Source organism: Wyeomyia smithii, chromosome 3, assembly GCF_029784165.1.
Source record: "Wyeomyia smithii strain HCP4-BCI-WySm-NY-G18 chromosome 3, ASM2978416v1, whole genome shotgun sequence".
Lineage (NCBI taxonomy): Eukaryota > Metazoa > Arthropoda > Insecta > Diptera > Culicidae > Wyeomyia > Wyeomyia smithii.
The window spans coordinates 231,710,131-231,734,642 of NC_073696.1; the positions used below are offsets into that span (position 1 = coordinate 231,710,131).

The 24,512-nt window shown below is 39.3% G+C and overlaps 1 protein-coding gene across 4 annotated transcripts in view; it reads left to right on the forward strand.

The window, feature by feature from the left end:
• Window positions 1–24,512, forward strand: part of LOC129731942 (FERM, ARHGEF and pleckstrin domain-containing protein 2) — a 152,573-nt gene that overhangs the window by 96,524 nt on the left and 31,537 nt on the right. For 3 of the 4 annotated variants that reach the window (XM_055692343.1, XM_055692340.1, XM_055692341.1), the window contains exons 3-9: window positions 5,241–5,571; window positions 5,826–5,949; window positions 6,022–6,265; window positions 6,327–6,487; window positions 6,594–6,668; window positions 14,420–14,532; window positions 14,915–15,274. In XM_055692343.1, the coding sequence (XP_055548318.1) occupies window positions 5,241–5,571; window positions 5,826–5,949; window positions 6,022–6,265; window positions 6,327–6,487; window positions 6,594–6,668; window positions 14,420–14,532; window positions 14,915–15,274 (1,408 nt within the window). Of the gene's footprint in view, window positions 1–5,240; window positions 5,572–5,825; window positions 5,950–6,021; window positions 6,266–6,326; window positions 6,488–6,593; window positions 6,669–14,419; window positions 14,533–14,914; window positions 15,275–24,512 lie in introns of those variants that run through there. The other variant, XM_055692342.1, reaches the window with a different exon arrangement.

Genomic DNA, 24,512 nt, shown 5'->3' on the forward strand with positions numbered 1-24,512 from the left:
AATGGATCATTTTTTAAAACCATTTTACTAATAGTAATACTTAAACAATCTTATTGCAACTTACTGAACAGCATCATGAGAAGTTGATTGATGTTTTTGCTAAATGGTTGATATATTTTTTTAATTAAATAGTGGAGAAATTTCGCATATAAAAAATTGTTCCGATCGTGGTACAACTCGGACTGTTCCAACCATTTATTTATTTACATTTGGTCGGCCACCAGCACAACTAGGGCTATTTGGGCCGTAAGGAGTTCTAATCATGATAGATAACCTTACTTGTCGGTGCAAAAATTGCCTATTAAAAAGCAAAACTGGCGAAGCCATAGGAAATAAGAAAATTAGATACACATATTCATCAGAACAATGTGAGCCCATGTCCCTGTTTTAATATTTTTTTTAATCGTCGTTTTCGATTTGGCTGAAACTTTGCATAGACGTTTCTATAGGCATGATGATTACAAATATTTTTAGAGCCAAAACGGTTTGTTCGATCGGTATGATGTCTTCGGCAAAGTTGTTGATAATAACTTTGTCTTTTCAAAAAACTATTCACTCTAAAAAAATATGTTTATTAATTAAAAAGTTAAAAGAAAAATTAAAAATTAATTATCTAAAAAGCTCACTTTAAAAAATCTGTTTTTTATAAAAACTGCAAAAGATTATCTAAACAACTAAAGTCTTCAATGTTCCATTCAAATTCGGTTTTTTTTTCATATTTTTCTTAAAATTTTGACCAAAAAGACCACCCTAATGATATATCGCATATAATTTGCTAGCAGTATCGTACCATAATATAGGATATGTTACAATACTATTGTGATGAAGATTTCATCGATTGCATTGTTTTTGTCAAGTTAAACCCAGATCTCGACATTTCATGCATTTCTAACCCATTTAGCATAAAAAAACTTCGATATCGACAATTTCATGTTTTACTCTCTGTGCATTATTTTTATCGGTAAAAAAGTTGAAACTTTGACCGCTTTGAGGAATGTGTTCCCGATGTTCGATCGAGCTGAAATTTGGCATGGGGACTCTATTTGAGAGGACGAAACTTTTGAGCCCTACCGCTAAACGAAATTCGAAATTTGTTTTTTTATATATGCCATTGGCCCTAGCTCGAAAATTTTGGCTGGCGTACCAACGGGCTTGGATCCTATCCCACAGTTGCTGCTTATTTTTCGACTTCTCCATGTACACCGACCTTTTCACGATCTCCCATAGGTTCTCTATAGAGTTCAGATCCGGTGACTGCGCTGGCCACTCCATGCCGTCGATTTTGTTCTCCTGGAGCCAGTTTTTGACGGTCTTAACGGTGAGCTTCGGATCGTTGTCCTGTATGAATTGCCATTTCAGGGGCATCTCCCATTCGGCATGTGGCAGCATAACATCCCTTAGGATTTGGGCGTAGAGGTACTGATCCATGATCTTATCCACCCAGTACAGGGGGCCAACCACGTACCAGGAGAAGCACCCCCACACCATAATGTTCCCTCCTCCATGCCTAAATGTCTTTGTGGTATACTGGAGCATGTAAGCGCAGCCTATTGGGCGATGGACCCAAGTTTTTCCGTCCGAGCCAATGAGGTTTACCTTCTTCTCATCCGACCACAGAATCTTTCGCCACTTCTTTTCCTTCTCCGGACCGATCCAATCGAAGTGATCTTTCGCAAACTTCAACCGCGGCTTCAGATGCTTCGGCGTCAGCATCGGGACGTTCCGGAGGCTTTTACCGCCTAGCCCCTTGCTCCGCCAGCCTCCGCTGAACTATCCGGGAACTCACGGACAACTTCAGTTCGTCTAGGATCTTTTTCGAGGCCTTGGAGGGATCTTTCTTGGAGACTCGTTTTATGGCAGAGTCATCCTTTGCGGTCATTTTCCTTGGGCGTCCACTTGTTTCGGATTTTTTGCGGTCGTGGAGAGCATCAAACACGAAGGTTTTTGAATCGTTTCAAGCCCTCTGCGATTTCGCGTTGGCTGCTGCCTGCCTTGGACGTTTTGCGAATGATCCGTTGTTTTTCTGTGCAATTCTGAGCGTGACCCATTTTTCGTTGACTGCAACTGGAATTTGAGAATTTTACACACTTCTTGTTTATATGATAAACACTTACCAGGACCCGAAAAATACAAACTATCACCGAGAAATAATCAATATTCTTCAAAAATCAATCGAAATAACACTCGAAACAGCCGACCCGAGGAACTGGTCCTAAATTTTGTCGCACCGGTTTTCAATCTTTGACAGCTATCAGTGCGTCTTGCTGAAACGGGTTGCTTCGATTGCGTTAAATTGCGGTTACCAAAGTTGTCATTCTAGTATAAGTGCTCGCCGCTAAGTTTCGCATATACTATATATGAATTGGCAGTTGAAAGCTTATTTGAATTTTTTGCATTGGAGTGTGTTGCAGCAGAACGTAATTTGTTGCAGTTCCCCAGTCAGCGATTATGTTGCAGCAGAACGTAATTTGTTGCAGTTCCCCAGTCAGCGATCTAATCCTATTATTCTATATTGAAATGATCAGATAAAACAGACAATAAAATTATTCTAGTCAGTTCACTCGCAGCCACCGCCGCTGGCGGCTGGTCGTGCTAACCGCAGCAGCTATTGTTTTATTTCATATCACTGTTCCGTCTTTGTGGTCGTTTGCTGCTGTGGATTTCAACAACGGGCCCTATCGTGCGCGATCATATATGTTGCAGCAGAACGTAATTTGTTGCAGCTCTCCAGTCAGCGATCTAATCCTATTATTCTATATTGAAATGATCAGATAAAACAGACAATAAATTACGTTCTGCTGCAACATATAGGATTAGATCGCTGACTGGGGAACTGCAACAAATTACGTTCTGCTGCAACAGAGTGGTTTTAACGTTTTGTCCGACACTGTATAATAAAACAATAATTTTGATATACCCCGCTTGACTTCGCCACTGAAATCCAGAAAAATGAATGTCATAGATAAATGGCAAATTGGCACGGTAATCAAGCTTGGTGTTGAGGAGTTTACAAATAACTAATTTGTCCCCCCTCCCCCCTGCCACGCTAATTAAACATATAAAATGAAAAGTCGCTGAAATAAATCACCCAGCTTCCAAATACCGAATTTGATGATGATCGGTTCACCGTTTTTAAAGTTGTAAAAGAGTGACATGGCTCATCCCCCTCTCCATCTTTATTAACGTGTGAGGAAAAAAATCCGAACAACTTTTGAATTGGTTTACGATTTTGAAGTGCTGCACAAATCGAAAAATCCTTTTCCACAAAATTAAAATCCACTTTTATATAACTGGTAACACGACTAGTCGATTCTGTCAAGTGACGATTAGTTGGGAAAAAGGCGTGGTCGGAAGAAGATCGTCGTAAATTGATTTAAAATTTTTATGAGCGAAATGAAGAAAAATCTAAAAGTGAAGTGTTCCACTATCCTAAAGATCTTGGATATGGATAAAAACAGTTATATACATTATTGACAAACTCTTCGAGAATGAAAATACCTTCAAATAAAAATCTGGTTCCGGACGAAAATGCACTTTGCAAGAGTGCAAAGTTCGAGTGAAATTAAGGGCGGAAACGACTGGTCGGTCGGCGTGATCATGTCGTGAGCTGGGCAATAAATATTCGATTGATTCAAAAACGGTGAACAAGTATCTGCATGAAATAGGTTTAAAACTTTTAATATAAGAACCATAAAAATTACAAAGTAGTGTTTTGGCCAGACCATGCATTGTCAAACTATACTAATGCAACTTTAGCGAATTTGCGGCAAGGCAATATCGGGTTTATTCCGAAAGGAAACAATCCTCAAAATGTGCCACAGCTGCCTTCTATTGAAACTTTCTGAGCAAATTTGAAGCGAATGGTCTACCATAAAGGTTACAGAGCAAAAAACGTCGATTGTTTGATAGAAAAATCAAGATGGAGCTCAAAACAATTGAAACATCCGGAATTCAGGGAGCTATAAAGCAAGTACCCCAGAGGATCAGGAAATCAACGCGATGTGGAGCTTTTTACTTGAATAAACAAACAAGGATAGAAAAATAAGTTGCGCAAGATTTCAATTTGGAATTGAAAGTTTGTTCGGATTTTTTTCCTCATACGTTACACCAATGAGATGTAGAATAGTCTCAAATGACACAAATTTTCACAATAATCGGTTCAATAGTTTTTGAGTCTATAGGGAACAGGCAGACAGACATCTGCATTTATAGATATAGATTTTAAATCTCATAACTTTTCCACTTTTTTAAATGTGACTCGATGGCAGTGTAGTACGGAGATCCTTTTTACCGGCAATTCCAATTTTTTCCGCCGCTCCCCCTTCTTCGTTACTAGGTTGAAATATGAATTGTTACGGAAACCTCGAGAAGCAAATGTTTCTATCCATTAAGTCGATGACTTTCAACCCGTCCTAGGTGCAACTGGGTGGAACGTTAAAAGTTCGTTGACATATCCAGTCAGCTGCAATCTTTAAAATTTCAACATAACGCTACATCCCTTCCGTTGTTTCGCCTTTTCTTCGAAAAACACCGGTTGAAGCATATTTGATGTCAGACCTGATGAACAAGGTAGATTAGGTGACAACTTTCGACGGTAGTCCCATCACGTACCGAAGCAGTGGAAAGCAAAAGGCATATATATCTATTTTTAAACAAATTTGTTTGTGTCGGGCGGGAATTTTGAACCAGAAAAGTTTGTAAAATATGTATAGAATTTTGTTGTGTGGAGGATTTTGTTTCGTGTGATGTGATGTAAGCTATCGATTGACGTGTACATTATGTATACATTGTAAAATCTGACACCGTGTAACTTGGTACAACAAAATTTCTAATCACAGATTTACAATTCCATTAAGGCGCAATCAGGGTACCAAACAAAATGAAAAGCCGGACAGCGGATTCAAAGTACAACATCAAATCAATTAGCCATGCTCAATCGCCTCCCCACGAGTTTGGGTTTTATTCGTACACCGCTTACAGTCCTCGGTGGATGGAAACCACAATTTAATTGATGGCGGGGTGAAAATTCGCTGCCACTGTCGCAGCCAGTCGCACGGTCCCCTTCTCCTGTGACCTGTGAGAAGTTGACAACTTGTGCTTAATTGAATTTGCTTCGATTATTATTGCCGTTTTGTTTCGCGGGGCAGGGCAAAATGTCTTTCTTCACGTGAAAATCATTCAATGGCACTTCGATATGTAATAACGAATTTCTCGTTTTTCTCATTTTTCCCCCAATACAGGCGAAAGCCCTCGGTAAGGTGCTATTCGAGCAGGTGTGTCGCCAGCTGAATCTCCTCGAAGCGGACTACTTCGGGCTAGAGTACCAGGAGGCCCCCTCCGGTACTAAGTATTGGTTGGATCTGGAGAAACCATTGAACCGACAAGTCGGTCTGTCACTCATCGAACCGATGCTGAGGTTCTGTGTCAAATTTTACACCCCCGATCCACTGCAGCTGGAGGAAGAGTACACCAGGTATCTGTTTTGTCTGCAAATTAAACGCGACCTGGCGACCGGAAGTCTGCAATGTAACGATAACACGGCAGCTTTAATGGCGAGCTATATTGTGCAGGGTGAGTTTAGCTTAGGCGATGATAATGTGTGATATATTTGAGGAGTTTCATGCCAGTTCTCCTTGCTGTTGGCAGCACGTTTTTAGAATTAAATGCCTTGTGAGTTTGGTGGAAAAAAATAAGTTTGGTGTATATTAGTGTTTCTTGAATTACCACTGGAATCTGCCAGGGTGCTGCCAACTCCACGGACGAGTTTGCGTGAAATGCCTCATTTGCAGGACGTGTAATAATTCAATTGTTTTGCCATGTTTCAGCATCGTGTGGAGATTACGCTCCGGAAGACTACCCGGATCACACCTATTTGTCATCTTACCGATTCGTACCACAACAGGACCATACAATGCAGCGACGGATAATGGAAAATCACAAAAAGCACCTGTAAGCGCGAAGGATTTCCTTCCACGACAGCAGTTTTGTTTTAACATCCTAACCATATTTTTTTGTGTACAGAGGACAATCCCCAGCCGAGGCAGATCTGAACCTGCTGGAAACGGCACGTCGTTGCGAGCTGTATGGCATGAAGATGCATCCGGCCAAGGACCACGAGGGCGTCCCGCTGAACCTTGCCGTCGCACATATGGGCATTGCCGTCTTCCAGGGCATCACTCGAATAAACACCTTTTCTTGGGCCAAAATCCGCAAAATCTCGTTCAAGAGGAAAAAGTTTCTGATAAAGTTACATCCAGAAAATTACGTAAGAAAATAACTTTGAATTTTGAGTGCTTTATCTAACCCAATTGTTGACCTATGCGCAGATGTATCACAAGGATACGGTGGAATTCTTCTTTGAGGGACGTAACGAGTGTAAAAACTTTTGGAAAAAATGCGTCGAGAATCACGGTTTCTTCCGCTGTTCGGCGGTACAAAACGTGCAACGGCGGAAAGCTCGTGTTTTGTCGCGGGGCAGCTCATTCAGGTAATGTCACAATCTGCCAATTTTTCTTTTGTTAATCATTTCAACACAGTGCTTATAAAAGGTGTTGAAACAACGTATGATTAAATTGATATTTCCCACTCAACAGGTACAGCGGGAAAACGCAGAAACAGATCATCGAGTTCGTGCGTGACAATTACGTAAAACGACAGACGTTCCAAAGGTAAATATCGATTTTTCCTTTCCTTTCGTATCGGAGACAACCTTCTTTCGGCTTTCCCATCTAGAAAAACACATTATCGCGCCTTTCTGTCCTAATAATTCCTCAATGCTCTTTTATCTCTCTCTCTGTCTATTCTGTACTGCGCTATTTCTTTCCGCCCGAAAGAGAAACTCTATACATACGACTATATAAGCAATCTACTCCTTTCGCAGTTGATTTAAATATTTATACCGTAATATGTTAGTCCCAAATCCTGCCATTATGCTTGAAATTCATCCCGCCGTTCTTGAGTTTTTTTTCTGTTTTCGTTTCGTGAATCCATCGTAAAGCGAAAGATGTTCCTCCACAGTGAAAATGGCTTTTGTCAAGCTTTCGTTTCGTTCGGTTCCTGTTTTCGTACGTAGCTTATTTCGTGCTGGATTGGTTCGTGTCAATCATTTTACCGCCTTGGTTGTGTGATTATATTATTTTCTCGAATTTTCTCCAACCCATTCTGTTGTTGTTGTCGTTGTTGCTGCCGTTGCGTTGTCGCGATATCTGAACCATTAACCAATCACACTTTCGGGACTCACACAGAACAGAACAACTTTTCCGGCTTCGACTTACAAAATTATTATTATGATTTAGTTCGTAAATATAGAGAGAGTTAGCCAATGTGTAGAATAGTGATCCGGCGTTTGGCGGATATGAACATGTCGAGAATGACGAGGGTTTTTGGATAAAATGGGCAATCGTTGATTCTTTCAGGTTTCAATCTTAACTGATAGTAAAACTGAATTGAAAACAAACTGAAATCATTTTATTCTACGATTTAACTATTTTTTATTAACATTAGCACTGTGACAAGAGCTTGTAGAAGATTTCAAGCCAAACTCGACTAAAATAGTATAACTGAAAAAGGTAACAATTTTAACATAAAAAATTAGCCTAAACATAAACTCAGATTCTAATGACCAATATCAAAATACAATCGACAGTAAACTGGAACTGAAAAACTAAGGAAGTTGTCAAAAATATCAAAACGAGAAGACTAAACATATGATATATTTAATCGGAACATATCAGCCCGCAAAATTGGAACATGTAAAATATGAATAATCTAAATAAATTATAAAAAAGCAACAAGACAAAGCGAGTTGAATCAGAAATCCCAACTTTTTTGACCGTCTGTTTCCCAGGTTAGGGGCGGCTCACAACAGCGTCTGACCCGAAGCAGGCTGCTGAATTAGGAAGCGTGTTGTCTCGAACGCTGTAGCCAAAATAGCAGCCTTAACACGAGATTCGGTAGCGCGGCACTAGTAAGGCAACCTACCTAAACAATTGCACTACGAACAACCGAAAAAAATATAATTCGTAACATCCGGCACGGACCTAGGCAACAAAAAGGGACCACGAATGGGAACTCGGTATCTGGAACTGCATGTCGCTAAATTTTGTTGGTGACGACAGGTTGCCCCGTAGGTTCTGCATCGTGGCTCTGCAGGTGATTTGTCGCGAAAGTTAATCAACTGGAAGGCGATCAACGAAAAGATGTGTTTTTGAGAATTAACGATTATTTCTTCAAAAAGAAAAAAGGAACAAAATGATTGGTCTGACGGGAAATTCTAGTAAGCGAAAGAGTGGAAAAAACTAGCTTGGCAAAGCATCGCCACAAGAGAGAACGCGGCCGAATATCGACTCGTATTGAGTTAACCACGATTGGTGAGGAAACGGGAAATTGGGTCACTGAAGAACTATCGAGATGCAGGTAAGGACAGACTACCGGCAGAGCTCTATAAACATGGCAAATAGGCATTAGCAACGGCACTCCACTGTGTATTAACCAGGATTTGGGAGAAAAAGAAATTACCGGAGGAATGGATGAAAGGAATTGTATGCCCCATCCATAAAAAGGATGATTGGCTACAATGCAGCAACTATCGTGGCATAACGTTGATCGAAGTCCTCTCCCAAATTCTGCTCCGTCGTCTTTCTCCTCTAACAAAAGTATTTGTAGCGAAGTACCAACCTAGTTTCAAACAAGCATGCGCTACTACGGATCAAAGTTTTACTCTCCGGCAGATCCTTCAGAAGTGCCGGGAGTACAACGTGCTCACACATCTTTTCTCCGTGGACTTCAAGGTAGCGTATAATACAGTCAATCGAGACTAGCTATGGCAAATAACGCACTTCTACGGTTTTCCGGATAAACTGGAACGACTTATCAAAGCTACCTTGGATCGAGTGATGTGTTACGTGTGCCTGTGAAGGACATCGGACATTCAACTCATAAGCTTCGCAGACGCCCTCGACGTAATTTCGAGAAACCTTGCAACGGCGGAGGCAATCTACGCTACACTAAAAGCGGGCTAGGAGAGTTGGACTATAAATTAATGTGTCGAAAACCAAGTACATGAAAAGAAAAAGCTCTAGAGAAACCAATATTCACCTCTCACGGACAGTGATCATGGACGGCGATGCACTGGAAGTGGTAGATGAGTTTGTATAATTGAGGCCTCTGGTAACAGTCGAGAATGACACAAATAAGGAGATCCAACGATGTATACGTAGGACGCATTGGTTCTCTATGGACTTGAAACCGTGACGCTGTTCACGGAGGACATGCGCGCACTGCCGTATTTGAACAGAAAGTGTTGGTGAAGTACAAACCGAAAGCGGAGAGTGACGAAGGCATATAAGTTTCGAGCTGCAGGCACTGTTTAGAGAGATTGCCATTGTCCTGACGAAGGTCGCGATGCTGCGATGGACTGGACATGTGTCGAGAATGCCAGACGACAGTGTGGTGAAATCGGCTTTCTTAAATGACCCAACCGGCATCCGAAAAAGAGGAGCCCAACGTGCTAGGTTGCTTGAGCAGATTGAAGCGGATCCACGAGTGTCAAGACGCTTAGGAAGTTGGCAACGAGAAGCCCAGGACCAAGCAGACTGGAGGAAAATTTTTGAAACGACACGAACCACCACGGCTCTAGGTAGCTGAAGTAAGTAGGTACGCAAGTGCTTTGAAAAGACAAAATTTGACAATTTACTAAAAATATGCTTAAACTAGTCTAGTTGAAACAGGTGCAAAAAAAAACAACCAAAAATTACATAACTAGCCAGCAGAATTCAAATTAGAATGAAATATAGAACGAAAAAAAAATGTTTCAATCACATAAAAAATCAATCTGTTCAATTACGAAACACCATGGAAAATGAAAAAAATAGACCAAAGTAGTCCAAACGACTGAACCAGTGCAAGAAAGTCAAATAATCGATTAAAAAAAAAATTAAAGACCAGCGAATTTGTAATAAAAATAATAAATAGGAGTATCACTCAACGAAAAAATTAAATTGAACAAAACAGTGCAATGTAATGAGAAACAAAATTAAAACACACATAAATTCAAGACGAGGAAAAATGCAAACAATGAAACAGAAAATGCACAACTAATCAAAATAACATTTCTTAAGCTCTATGAAAACGGTCTAAAATTAAGAAAAAATAAAAGTAACTTTTTATCAAGAAAAACAATATGCCAACCAAAAGAACCTCAAGCGATCAAAAACTGAAGAGCCTAAATAAATTGAAAGAATGTTAAGATTTGGAATCAGATGTATACTGAGCATGTGATTTTCAAGTTATTTTTTTTTTTCGGGTTCAAAGACGGCGTTTTGGTCACAAGTTGCATTACAACACGTTTTTTTGTTGCCAAGGGTAATGTTTACTTTATCATGAAAAAAAAAATGGTTGCCTAAAAATCATTCAAAGTATTGCCCATCGCTAGCTACAACTTAGTCCCATATTTCTGGTGAAACTCGAATACCATTACGATAATTATGTTCGTCCTATTGAACGGACGACGGTAATAATCGGACGACGTAATATTTGGCGTCCTGATCGTTTCTATGTAAGTTTGACGACTTTGGCAGTCTGAGGTCTAGCATTGTGTCATGCAGAAAAATCACTATTTCATACAAATGTTCGAATTGTGGCTGTAAGACAGTGCTCGGCCAATCGCATCAATTGAAGTAGATGCCGTTACCCAGTTATGGTTTTATTCGGTTTCAACAGCTATGAGTTGTCAATGAGTGACACCGACCTGGTCCCACCAAATACACAGCATAACCTTCGTGGCATGTATATTCGGCCGAGCCGACGACGTAGAAGCAGCTTCCGGGCACTTCACATTACTCTCTTTTCTTTGGATGGCTGTAATGAATCCATTTCCGTTCGCTTGTCACGATGCGATGGGGAAAACCCCCTCCTTTTTGCCGCAGAAACAATTGCTCAAATGCGAAAAACGACACCCAACCTCCTTTGGCTTCGAATCATGGGGAACCCAAATTTCTCGACACTCGCAAATCATGTAATCGCTTGAAATTACTTAGCGAGTAACTCCTAATACCCAAGCAAGCTGTTGCTGCGTTTGGCATGGATCTGCATCCATCAAATCCTCCAATTCAGCATCTCTGTGACACTTAGAGCAGCTTTTCCGTAAACTTTTTTAACTCTCGGTGCACTTCAGCCACCGTTTTCTTCGCGTGAAATGGGGAAAGTAACCCACAAATGACGATTTTTTGGTACAAAACCAGACATTTTCACACAGCTAAAAGTAGATGACGCCGCATTAAAATCACTAACGTGTGAAAGCAACTTGTTTACCATATGTCTCATCATGGTTCATGACGTTGTAGATATGTCAAAATCTCTTATCTGCTGTTGCCATCAATTGACAAATAGCGAGAATTTAGTTTTCGGATACTTCCTGAATTTATCCGTTTTCAAGTTATTTTAAATTTAAGTTTCGAAAACTAGGGAATTAACACCTAATTTTATATTAAAACAATTTAAATTTACGCTTGAAATATATTTTATAAAAAGTTCAGAATGGCGAAATGCAAGGCCATTTTTTTCATAAAGTTAGGTTCCAAAGAATTTTTTCAATTTCAACTTTTTTAAGTATGATTTTAATAATAATTTCAAATCAGAATGGTCTTGGCGACTAACTTTCTCAATGCATCCATTTTCGAGATATTTTAAAATTATTTCTAAAAGAATTCGTTTCAAGTGTAGTGATTTAACCCTTTCCCATATGGCGTCACCCGACATTAAAACTTTGAATGAAGTTTAAAAATTATGCTTGAAATTTCTACGATGAAACTATTCAGTATGGTTAGAAAACGGATTGATCTTTAATACGCAATACAGTTTATTTCAATTGTGCATATAGTGGATGAGTAATAATAGTTTGAAGTTCATTTTTTAGGTAAAAGTTGATTTCTCCCCGCCGGGGAAAAAATCGATATTGAAAAACGCAAGGTGCTCAGCCCTAAATTGAAAGATAATGTTATTTATAGCATTTTTGTAGAACATTTCGACTTTCTAAAAGGTCGTTTTCAGGTTGCCCAAACGTGATTTATGTAAAAATGACTTTTTCAAGCTACAAAACCACTCTTTTGCACTTTTTTCAAATCTGTTCGATTCCTAAATTTTTCCATTTATTTTTTTATTTTTGTGGGGTTGTTTTTGAATATTTTGCATGGTTTGGTTTTGCATCGCAATCAATTATTTGACTCACAGAGCCCACTGAACATCACAAAAAAGTGAATTTTCCTTATAATTTTCAGATAAAACCCTTCAAAACACATATAAAAATTTTTTGATCAACAACTGAAATTTTTACTGCAAAGCGGAATTCAAGACGAAAATTTACATGCAAAAAGATCCTTGATATCTTATCGGGGGGCTGAGATATCGGCGTTTTTACATGTGATGGAAAACTATGCATTTTGTCAAAAATGCCTCTAAAGCTCAATATCTCCATTGCACAGTGTTTTATTTTGCCGTTTGTGCGTATAATTTCCTAAATAGTGGTTCAAATGTTGATTATAGCCAAGAGGTATGTTCGGAGAAGTTTCAGGATATTCAAAAATGCATCTTTTAATGTAGAAAGAATGGTGATTAATCCACCGATAAGTGAGACAAAAAATTTACTTTTTAATCAGAATAAGATAGACGCAAGGTGTCTTCGACAAAGTTTTAGGTTCTCTTAAAACAAGAAACTTTACCGAAGACATCTTGTTTCTATCTCTTACATATTACGAGCAACATTGAGTTTTCTATTAGAAGGCACGAAAAATCATAATATTCAATCTAACTTTTTTCGCAGATTTCTCCAAATTTTGAAACCTTCTACTAATTTATCAGCCATCCAAAAATGCGTTTGTTTTCTGAACATTGTTATTTTTTATCTCCCAAAATAAAACAGTTATTTAACAAAATCGTTTAAATGCATAGTTTTCCATCACATAGAAAAATGCCAATATCTCAGCTCCCCGATAAGATATCAAGTATCTTTTTTCATTTAAATTTTCGTGGTAAATCCCGCTTTGTAATAAAAATGTCAGTTCTTGCTCAAAAAAAATTTTTATTTGTGTTTCGAAGGGTTTTATCTAAAAATTATTGAAAAAATTAATTTATTTGTGATGTTTAATGGGCTCTGGTAGTCAAAAAACTGAATACAATGCTGAACCAAACCAGGCGAAAAATTCAAAAACAACCCCACAAAAATAAAAAAAATGTACGAAAAAATGTAGGAACCGAACAGAATTGAAAAAAGTGCAAAAAAGTGGGTTTGTAGCTTAAAAAAGTCATTTTTACATAAATCACGTTTGAGCAACCTGAAAACATTTTTGTAGAAAGTCGAAATGTTCTACAAAACTGCTATGAATAACATTATTTTTCAATTTAGGGCTGAGCACCTTGACTTTTTCAACATCGATTTTTTTTTGGGACACCCTAATGGTTAAGCGCTGCCCCAATTATAATGTCATTTAGCTAGTACAATAACCTGACAAGCCGTTTATTAAATGGAAATAATATGATGAAAAAAATATCAAGCGTAAAACCAAAACGCGCCAACACAATCCTTTATTCTCCGATCCATTTTCTTTCTGTTATTAAACTCAACATATACTGTAGCTTCCACATGCTTCCATCAATTCTTATGCGAATCTTACGTCTGAATGCAATCGGTTCAACATTTTGCTAGCAGCTCAGTGTTCGTTTTCGTTGGTTCTGCTCAAGTTTTAATGAGGGAATTAGCGTTAATCATAGTTAAAAAAATCACACGAATAGTAAGGGTCTTAAGATGCTTCCTTGCAGGACACTTGCTTTATTTGAAGATATGTATTTAAACACTGCTAAAAAATTAAAACTGTGTAGCACTCAAGAGACAAAAAAAAATTCAAAGGTTCATCGTTTTCATCTAATCATCAACGCGCCACAGTGCTCAAGTAATGTCGCTCAATCTTTGCCAAACTTCTTCGTCTTACTGACCTTATTCTCATAGATCGTAACGCATCTTTTTCTTACGCTATACATACTCATCACGCACACAATCACACATTTTGGGGGGATTAACCTTCACCAGTATTTTTCATGCACATTTCATGCTCTGCCAAACGTGTGCGATCTTCACACCCCCTTTCCATCTATTATTTCACTTAACCTTCGACAGTGTTCGTGAGATGCTTTCCTGGAATATCAACCGCACATTGTCGATTGTAGATCGAAAACTTTTCCTTCTTTCATTGCGCTGCAACGCTGCGAAATTTTTTCGAACATTTCTAGTAGATTGTAAGTTCCTTGTTGGGTCAGGTGCCCCGACGGTTGCCCCTGTTACCAACAGTGTGACAGTATTGTTTCTCATGCGCTCTCTCTCTCTTTTTCTTTGTGTTTTCTCTCTTTTTTAATCTCCAATTACAAACAGGTCTCAGTCTTTCCGTCAGGGTCCTCTACATTCAAGTAACCGAAGCCAATCACGCACTTCATGTAACGTGAATCAAAGCATCTCGGCTCATCCTTTACTTCCGATCGAAACCGGTTTGTATTATTTTGTTTCTTAATTTGATTGTTACTTGGTTTTGTTTTGGTTATGTTAATTTTTTTTTTTACATTAGAATTTAATTATGTTACTTTTGTTTGTTATTTTTGTTATTCACCTTGTAGTTTGTTTGCACTGTTTGTAAAGAAATGTTGACAATAGCTTGCAAGATTTAGGTTATATGATCACTGATCTGAACAACAAAACCGTGCTGAAATTTGTCTAGTTATTTTTGAGTAAACAAAATATTTTAGTTTGATGCATTTGTAGTTGTAGTTTTTTTATTGCAAACTCATACAATAGTAGGAATGCTGATGAGTTGAACCTAATCGAGGATGTTTTTTGTCTTCTTCTTCTTTCTGCTTATCTTGCGTTTCTCAGCGGAGTGGGAGCGTCGCAGTCAGAGCAACGTCTTGAAGACGCCTTCTCAGATGAGGAAACAAGCGGATACGGGGGAGAATCACCGAGCCGGCAGTCCTACCGGCCGCAACCGTTCTCAGTTCACGGAAGCCCAGGTGGAGACCTATCCGACGAGGAGCTATGCCCAAATGGGAATGGATACATCCTCGGCGGTGGACCACCATCAGCAGCCGGGGGGCCACCAGGATTCGAGTCGCTCTGCCTCTCCGGGGGGCACCTGGAGTTCGCCGTACCACCCCAGCAGCAACAACAACAACAACAACAGCAGCCATGCGCGAGAAGCCGATCGGGCTCGTGTACGTCAAGACGGTCACAATTCCGGTGAGTACAATTAGCTTTATTTTCAAATCCTTATGGTTACTAGTTACGTTTACGTTTTTGGACTAGAAGAACTAGATCTATGATTTGCGACTCTGAGGAGCTGTAAAGTTCGGGATGGATCTCGAATTTCTAGAGCTCGGAGGTCGATCTTTTACATGTGTATATTTATTAAATTTATTCTCTCGATTTATTGTTGGTATCAGTACGCAACGTATGAGTTACTCTTAATACGCCTTTCGTTTGCAGATTGTTCTTTTCTATTTTGGCATAATGTCATTTGGTAGAGAATCTGTTTTGAAAGCATTCGTTCTGGCGGCCATTAGAATCTGAATTTCAGTAGTTTGAAAATCGTTTCCTTCAACTAAACCAGAAAGCGTTCCATAGCAAATGTCAGCAGAAAGAAAGCATTCACCTATTTACTTTCAACAAACAAAATTAAAAAGTTATTTAATATCAATTTTTTTTGGAAAGTGTGTGGCGAGAACGGCTTAGCGGGTGATATTACAAAATATCTTATGAAAATCCTTATGAACACTGTCTGAACATGAACATGAAAAGTGTTGTCAAAAGAAAAACCAATTGTTGCTCAAATTTCTGTGCTCTGATGAAGTATTGGTAAAACGAAAATTTACAGTACAAATAGAGTATTTTAAATACAGGGAAGGTACTCACTAATATGTCGAGTAACTTCGAAAAATTGCTTAGTAAACAAATGTGCATAGTGAAACCAATAGCGATTTTTTTTTTTTTCATGGGGCACACCGAAGATGTTTTTTGTGATCGGTTATTTTTACCCCTGGTCTTGATAAGTGCAGTGCTGCGTACACGTTTGACATGTTGCGTTTAAAATAGACTTGAAATTATTCAAAGTAGAAGATCTATTATTATTGAATGAAACACAAAAAAAAGTTATGTACCATCTAAAAAGTGAAAATACCTGCGATGTAAAGAAACAACAATACCTTAGCTAGCAATTGGCTTTGTAAATTGCAGGTAGAATTTTCGATCCGAAAAAGAAAAGCTGGAAAAACTTAAATGGAATTGGAATTGCAGATTTTTTTACTATTTATATTTCAGAAATGCATTTTGTGGAAAAAAAAACTGACTCAATCATAAATTAATCGATCTAGGGTAGCGAACGGCTTCGGCAGGTTGTCTGCAGTAATCTTGTAGAAACCTGTCGAAGAAAACCACAGCCGAAGCCGTTCGCTCTTATACTGCGATTTGATTTCTACACTCAGTTTAAGCTTTCATCTTAGTAATAGATTTTAGGGTAGGGAACATATTTTAAGAAGCCGCTTGTGTATTGAGTCGAAATACTCGAAATCTGTACGGTTCTCTATCTTTTTCTCTGTCAACACTTGTTTTCAGATTCTAAAACCGATTTAGCAAACTTTAACAATAATCAAATAAAGTTTTTCATCGAGGGACACTATTCCAATCACCTTTTTCGATTGATGTTTATTCAAAGATTTTTTTGTTTTGACGGTATTTTATGTATTCGTAAGACAGTTAGGTAATCGGAGTGTTTGTTCTAGTCATTGAAATTGTCGATATTGATCAAAATTCAGGAGTTTGAAGCCAGTTTATTTCGGCTGATGAAAATAATGCCCCTCTGCTTAAGCTACTCCTTTCCCTTGTTGTACTCTTTCCATCATTCAATTGACAATTTTTTTATGTTAAATTTGTAAAATTCCTAATATTCCTCTGTTTTCGGTTGAAAAATTTAAATTTTTTCTAAACTGTATAGCTTGTCTGCAACCTTGTGTGTTGTTCCATCGGTTAGCTATTTCTAGCATCAGCTCGCGCTTGATGGCGGATTAGAAGGTACCCAGAAATGGTTCAGGTCTATTGACAATTGGCTGTCCGAGAAGATGCCGTTTTTTGCATGCCTGTAATTACGTTTAAGGCATATTTTGGCATAGACGAGTGTGGCATACACTTGAAAAATGGTTGGCCATATACAAATTGGGATAGATTCCTTAACACCGGCTCATAAACTCCGGAGCCAGTGTTGGATCCTATTTTTTAACCATTTGTATAAAAGCAGATGAAGCTTGATTGTGACGAGCGCATGGCGCTGATAACAAAGAGACAGACCAGTCTTTGAACTTTATTAGGCTTTGCTTGAGCTGTCACTTTATATTCAGGAGAGTTTATTGATCGAAGCATTGGATGTATTGTCGAATGCGCCTTGAATATCAAGAAATTCGCATTGCACCGTCTCTTGATAGATAAGCGACTTTTCGACAAGAGTAAATATGCCATGAAAGAGCAGTTTCCATCGATTTACCAGATTGGTAAGCGAGCTGATCTTTGTGGTGTGTTTTTAAGGCACTCATTACGGATATGGCTATCTACAGTTTTCTCCAATAAATTCAGGATTGTAGATTTGAGGCCTATGGGCCTAGGTTGTGTTCTCTTTCAACTTTTCGTCCTACCTTCTCGGTATGAATATCACCTTGGCTTTCCCCAAACTAGCTGGGATATAGCCCAGGGTGAAGCTTGTGCGGAAAAGATGTATCAGTTCGGGCATAACGACCCTATCTGACTTTTGTAAAAAGATGAGTAGTGTGCAATCTAGTTCTGGAGATTTCAGCGGTTCAAAAAGACTTAATGACCAACTGATTGAAGCTTTCGTGAACAGCCTTCGAGAGATCTGAATCGTTGAGCGCTGTGCGCCTTGTCCTCGACTGTGCTGCTCCGATGTCAGTTGTTCGTTTATGCATGTCGACCCAGGGAAGTGTGTGTTCATAAGAACCTGCAGTAATTCTCTAGGTATGACTGTACGACTGACGTCTTTTTTTTAACTGTTCTAGACCGTTTGTGTGGTCTATGGACAACGCTTTCTGGAGTCGGGTCGCAGAACTGCACAGTCAGAATTACAGTCTTATGTGAGGCCAAGAACCCTTGTGTTGTTAACCCATGGCTCCTGGACCCGAGCAACGTTTAGTTGCAATTTAGTGAATATTCTGCTAAGGATGCTGGAGGCATGATAAACATTCATCTGGATTCTGCGGAAGCTGCTCATTGTGTGTTGAATCCGCGTGTGGTTGGATCGGAGGATCCAGTACCTATCAGACGGTTGCCATCAACAGAACTACTGGTTTGGGTTGGCTTTGCTCCCACACCGGCTTGCCTGCGTGCCGTAAGCGAGGGGTAACAGACGCATGACCATTACTGGAAAATGGCTCTTGGGACCTAGGTTTGAGAGCTAAGAATGGTTGAGGTAGTCTAATCTTTGAAGTTTCCTGAGAAACCTTCTTTACACTCGCAAGTTTGTGAAAGGGGAGTGATTGAGGCATCTAGCTATTCTTTCTCGTTGCAACAAAAGTCTTTCCGTCGTCGGTCTGCCCATCTGGCGCTTTCGACCTTCACAAAAACATGTAGTTTAGTAGGAAGCGCTGCTCGGTGATTCGATCGGCGGATTGTTCGTCGAGCTCCAGGAGCAGTTCGACAGTTTTCCCTGCCACCTTGCGGTTCCTTACGCGTCACTCCAGTGCAGAGGTACCTTCGTTCTGATTCTAAACGAATCGCAGTATCTTCTCGTTTGAAGTGTTCACGATGTTCGAAAAATAACCTACGAATAGGATCGCTTCCGGCAGGTTATCCGTGTTGAAAACACGCAGTTGTGCTTCTTTCCAGCGAGTTAGGCCTGTGATAGTTTTCTCCAGCCACATAACTGTTTCGATGTCGACCAAGTAAACGGCAACTCCTGAACTTAGGCCTGAGTAGGGGAGAGGCTGGTACCGCAATCTGATCCAGGATTGTCAAGGGTGATGGCGATGTTTATAGGCTCTACCATTTCCCTGTAGGTAACTACCGCCGAGTGCGTCAGAACCGAGAGACCATCCCCATTATGGACCCGAGATTTTTCGTTTGCCGGACGATCGGCGCTGGTATTCGGTGACGGAACGTCAGCCGATTATTGCCGCTTAACGGCAGCTTGACCTTGTAGGTCTGGTCGGCCAGAGGATCGGAGAGCGAATATTCTAACTTCATCCCTTGAGTGGCCTCCTTTCAGGTACGCCGCGTATTTGCGCTTTTGTGCTAGAAACCCTTCGCTCTCTCCTTACGGGTAGCAAGCAGACTAGAAGGTACGTCTGAGTTTGTCTCCTTTGGGGAATCGAGGATCGTGGAGAATGCGGATGAACGCTGCGTTGTAGCGAATCTCTGTCAAGATCAAACTCTGCCTCCATCTCCTTATCAAAAAGTACTTCCTCCGTCTCCTGTTCGATGTTTTTGTTAAAGTTATTTTTGTTGGTTGCGTTGTCCATGTGAATCCCACGAGAAGGTAGTGAAATATATGTTTGCTGCTTCAAAGCCCCGCAGTAAGGGCAGAAGTACAGTACTCTACTGGCTCCGTTCGCGGTAGGGCATTTTTTAAATCCCCTCCTGCCATTTATCCCTCGGCAGGGGTCGCGTGACACCTGAATAAGACGATCATTTTTTCATATTTTCTACTTCTGAACGTTTCATGGACGCACGCCATTGATCAGAATTAACGAAAGGTTATCAAAGAATGTCTTTCAGAAAACTGTTTGACTTTTCATTAAAATATTACAAAAAATGAATTTTAGATCCTGCACTGAAAAAAAAATTAATTTTGAAAATAAAAAGTGACAACCAAAACGGTCTTCTCAGATTTCTTTCGAATTGTGTATTTTAAATAGAAAATTAGGTAGTCTAAAACTCCCTTGGACATTTATAAATTGAGACAAAAGAGGAAAAAGGTTTTTTCAACAACTAACTTTTTATATAAAAAATTTTCATAAGGTTGACAAAACACTTCTGATTGAGTTTTTTAAAATTGCTCCAGTTTTCGTTTAAAATAATTTGAAAAAGAGGATAGTTTATGACTTATATTCATAATTTTCTGGAGGAAGAGCTTCGTAGTAGCAAGTTTACAAAGTTCGCTCCGACGATGACTTCCTCTAGACAAAAAGTCCCTCTTACGTTTAGATGAAATTCTCCAGAGAATTATAATTGTCGATAATATTGGAAAAAGGGTGGAAAGCATACATACAAGCACGGATTACAATATAAGCACGTAACTTACTATCAATAGTGATTTCGCTAAAAATAAAATATTTTGAGACTGGTTTCAAAAAAAGGGTTAGGGGTAAATATTTATGTAGACAAACGCAGGCTTCACGTAGGACTATGCAAATTGTTAGTCATCAAACTTTTCAGTTATACATGTGGCGGTTAGGGTGACAATGAGCTCAATAGTACATGGTGCAGGGGTGCCTCAAAGTGTTCAAAGTTGTGATTTTTTACCCTAAAAATTTGTAGGGTACATGAAATTGGAAAAACCGAAATTTGTTTTTTGATACCAAATGACTTAAAAATGCACGAAACGTCGAGATCTAGTGTTATCTCGAAATAAATTTTTTGACCGAAAATCGTCATTCTGGGACTGCCATTTTTGGGCCACCGGGAGCCTTATATAGGATATTGACTTTAAAATGACTCAACTTGTTCCAAACCACGTGTAAATTATACTAATGTTTGCTAGGCATCTTAAACTTGATTTTCATTAGGGTGGTTTATCTATTTTTTACTAGAGTGGTGCCAAAAACAATTGAAATGGTAGATTTTCGAAGGCCAAAAAATCACAACTTTGCGTGCTTTGACCCTATCTAACACGCTGAGAATCCTGAGTAAGAATTCCCAGGATTCCTATAACTCGGTGATGGAATCATGAGAGGAATCGTTTCTGCGATACGTACAGAATCTGTTGGAATCGCTTTTGGAAAACCTCAAGAATTCAAATTTAGGATTCTCGGCGACTCGGCAACAGAATCGTGAGAGGAATCGTCTCTACGATCCGGACAGAATATTTTTACGCGAATTGTTACGAGAATATTTTTTACGCGGTATTTTGAATGAACGCGTATTTTTAGGCGCAATTTCTTACCCTGGATTTCGAATTACCGCGGTTTTTCAACGCAGATTTAACGTGGGTTTTTACGAGGTACGTATTCCCAGCGTAAAAAACTGAGTGTATAGCATAACACTGAGGAAAACGTGTCGTAATGTGTCTATCTCTTTTCCAGATGAAATTGAAGAATCTAACCAATATCATAAAGAATATCATACTCATCACGAGAGACGGTAAACTTGCTCCCGTTTTGGATCAAATTGCGTTTCTGAGAAAGTTAGTTATTTCTTTCTCAGAGTGTTCTACATCCTGATTTAATCTTGTGACTTGGTAATTCTACTTTAGAAGTATAAAAAACCCATGTCTGAAATTGATATTGACCAATCAATCGTGGAACTGATGGTTAACAAATGAAAATTGCACTGAGCACTGATGATGGTTATAAGTAATGATGATGGTTATAAGTAATAACATATGTATCTGCGGACGATTTCAGCGGTATTCGATTTTTTGTAGTACTAGTAGAATTAAATGGAAACATTGCATATTCCAAATATCTAATTCTATTTTACTAGGACGCTCATGCTAAATTTTTTATATTACAGCCAAACTAGATTCCCCTTTTTTGGCTTCCTCTGATCTGAACCTCAAATGATATGATTCAGAAAGACCAGAAATCAAATATATATAGGTATCACCAAAGTAAACTGAACACAGCGACTGTACATGGACCTTGCGTCCTTCTAGCATCAAGCCAAATTTGTTTCAACCTATTAGAAAGCGAAAGAAACTTCTTTGAATATGCGAACAAAATTACAAATTTGAACATCTGTCTCTAACGAGGACAGACTATTCGACATGACTGACGTCCCGGTTAGAATAAACTCATATATACGTTAGTCGCACCCATATGTTTCGCATAGATTCCCTAGGATTCCTCACATTGGAATCGTAAAGCGTACGCAATAAGGAATCCTGATGAAAGAATTCTCAAGAATGCCCTGTTTATGGGACTGGGATTCTTGAGTGAAAATTGTGTTATGAGAATTTTTCGGATACGAAACCTTTGACTTTAACCGTTTTGTGATCGGAATTCTTATATCTGTGGTGATTTTCATTTGATTTCGATGGCACCAAAAGATCCAGGAATCTATCAACTCTGAAATTAGCATCAGCGGTGCCCAAGAATTCTCTCATACCCGGAAAACCGATATTCCGAAAACTGAGGAATTTCAAGAATATTTCGACAAATTCTAACAATTATTGGTTCAAGATACATAAAATTACTTTAACAGGCCATTTGTATGGTTTTGGGTATTCTGGTCCTTCCGAAATAGATTCCACTGGCGCTTCTAGTGACCATAAAACAAATAAATAAAACAAGGTCAAATACCTCCCAATATGAGTATTTCCGGAATCTAAATGATGCCTAGAAACCGAAAATAGACTCCAGACGACATTTTGGAATTCAAAATGGCGTCTGGGTCGTTTTCCAGTCTCTGGGTATAATCCGATTTCGGAAATACCCATATCAGATGATAATCGGCCATTTTAGGCCTTTTTCCAGGAACCGGAAGTCACTATATTGAATTCAAAATGGCGTCTGGAGTTGATTTCCGGTCTCTGGGCATCATTACGCATCCGGAAATACTCAATTTGGGAGGTATTCGGCCAGATTTTGTTATTTTTCGACACCGGAAGTTTTTCGGGGCACTGCTAACGCTGATTTGAAAGTAGATAAGTTACTGAATCTTTTGGTGCTACAAGTAGCAAATCAAGTATCAAGAATCGAATGAAAATTGCAAAAGTTACAAGTACTTTAATGTGGGGTACCCAAGAACCCCGTCGAGCACATAACGGTTGAAGTGAAAGGTTTCGTATTCTAAGAAATCTCCTAACACGATTCTTCTTCAAGAATTCTAGCCCCATAGACAGGGCAGTCTTGAGGATACCTTTTGAGGATTCCTTATCCAGGACGATTCGCGATTCCAATGTGAGGAATCCTAGGGAATCTGAAGGATTCTCATTACACGATTCTCATTCAAGAATTCTTGTACCATAGACAGGGCATTCCTGAGGATTCCTTTTTCAAAATTCCTCATCAAGGATGCTTCACGATTTCTATGTGAGGAATCCTAGGGAATCTGACGGAGACGGAGACTATAGACTGGGTGTTCTCGAGGATTATTTATTCAGGATTCCTTATTGAGGACGCTTCACGATTCCAATGTGAGGAATCCTACGGAATCCATGCGATTCTTATGTGTTCGTCCGGGGAGGCACCTTTAAACCATGTCCGAATGTGCTGAATTTTTGCACAGGGCAAACCAAATGCACATGGTCGGTTTTTGCAAATTGTCCTGATGCTTCACGCTTCCAATTCATTGCATGTCGTGCTAAAAATGCAGAATTTGGAAAATTCATTGAACTCCATTTAAAATATTTCAATATCCTAACAAAGACGATTAACTCGAACAGTCGCATTTCGAACTCCACTTGTTTGCATTCTAATGTTCGCCACCTGTCAACACGATAATATTTTTCTGTCCCTTCAGCCGTAGCCGCAAGATGCAACACGTGACAGTGAGATATTATGTTGCGGGGCGGAGAGTGCTTCATAGGTACGGTTCCGCTGGTTGCCAACATGGAATGAGAGGTATTTATTATACATTCTCATTAAGGAATAAAATGTCTGCGTTTTGTGAAATTGAGAGAATGTTATAACTTGAAATAAGGTGGAGTCACTTACAACATGGGGATCATTCCATCTCAAGTGTGCACACCTCACGTGCGCGACCTTCTCATATTTGGCACAGATTTTGTGGAATGGTTGATTTAAGGTCATTATGCAAAAATCACAATTTTGGTGCCGATCGGTCCATTCCTCCCCTTTTTTAAAAAAAGTGTTATTTTTCGTCAAAAAGTAGGAGGTTGTATCCAAGACACGACCGCATAACTGACGTAGAACTACGCACACTATTAACAAATGCATTGTTGTAGGTGTTTCATTAATGAGTCATAAAGTCTACTTATGCTTGCTTTGTGCTGCCTCAATAGTGGGGTAATAAAGACACTGAAAACACGAGCTGTAAAAGCTGTTTCACATTCTGTAAATTAGACGGCTGCTACAGATTTAAATTGCTACTATCCAGCACAGATTGCTCACTTGAGTTGTCAAAAATTATTAACTTTCAATGACTTGTTTATTTGCCTTGAAAAAGGCATTTTGCTGTTAAAAATTGGATTAGCTGACGGCAATCTGCCCCAACAGTGGGGGAATAATGGCAGTCTGGCGAGACACGCTAGAAAGAACCGCTCTGCTACTGAGACATGGTGACCAACCACAGCGCAAGT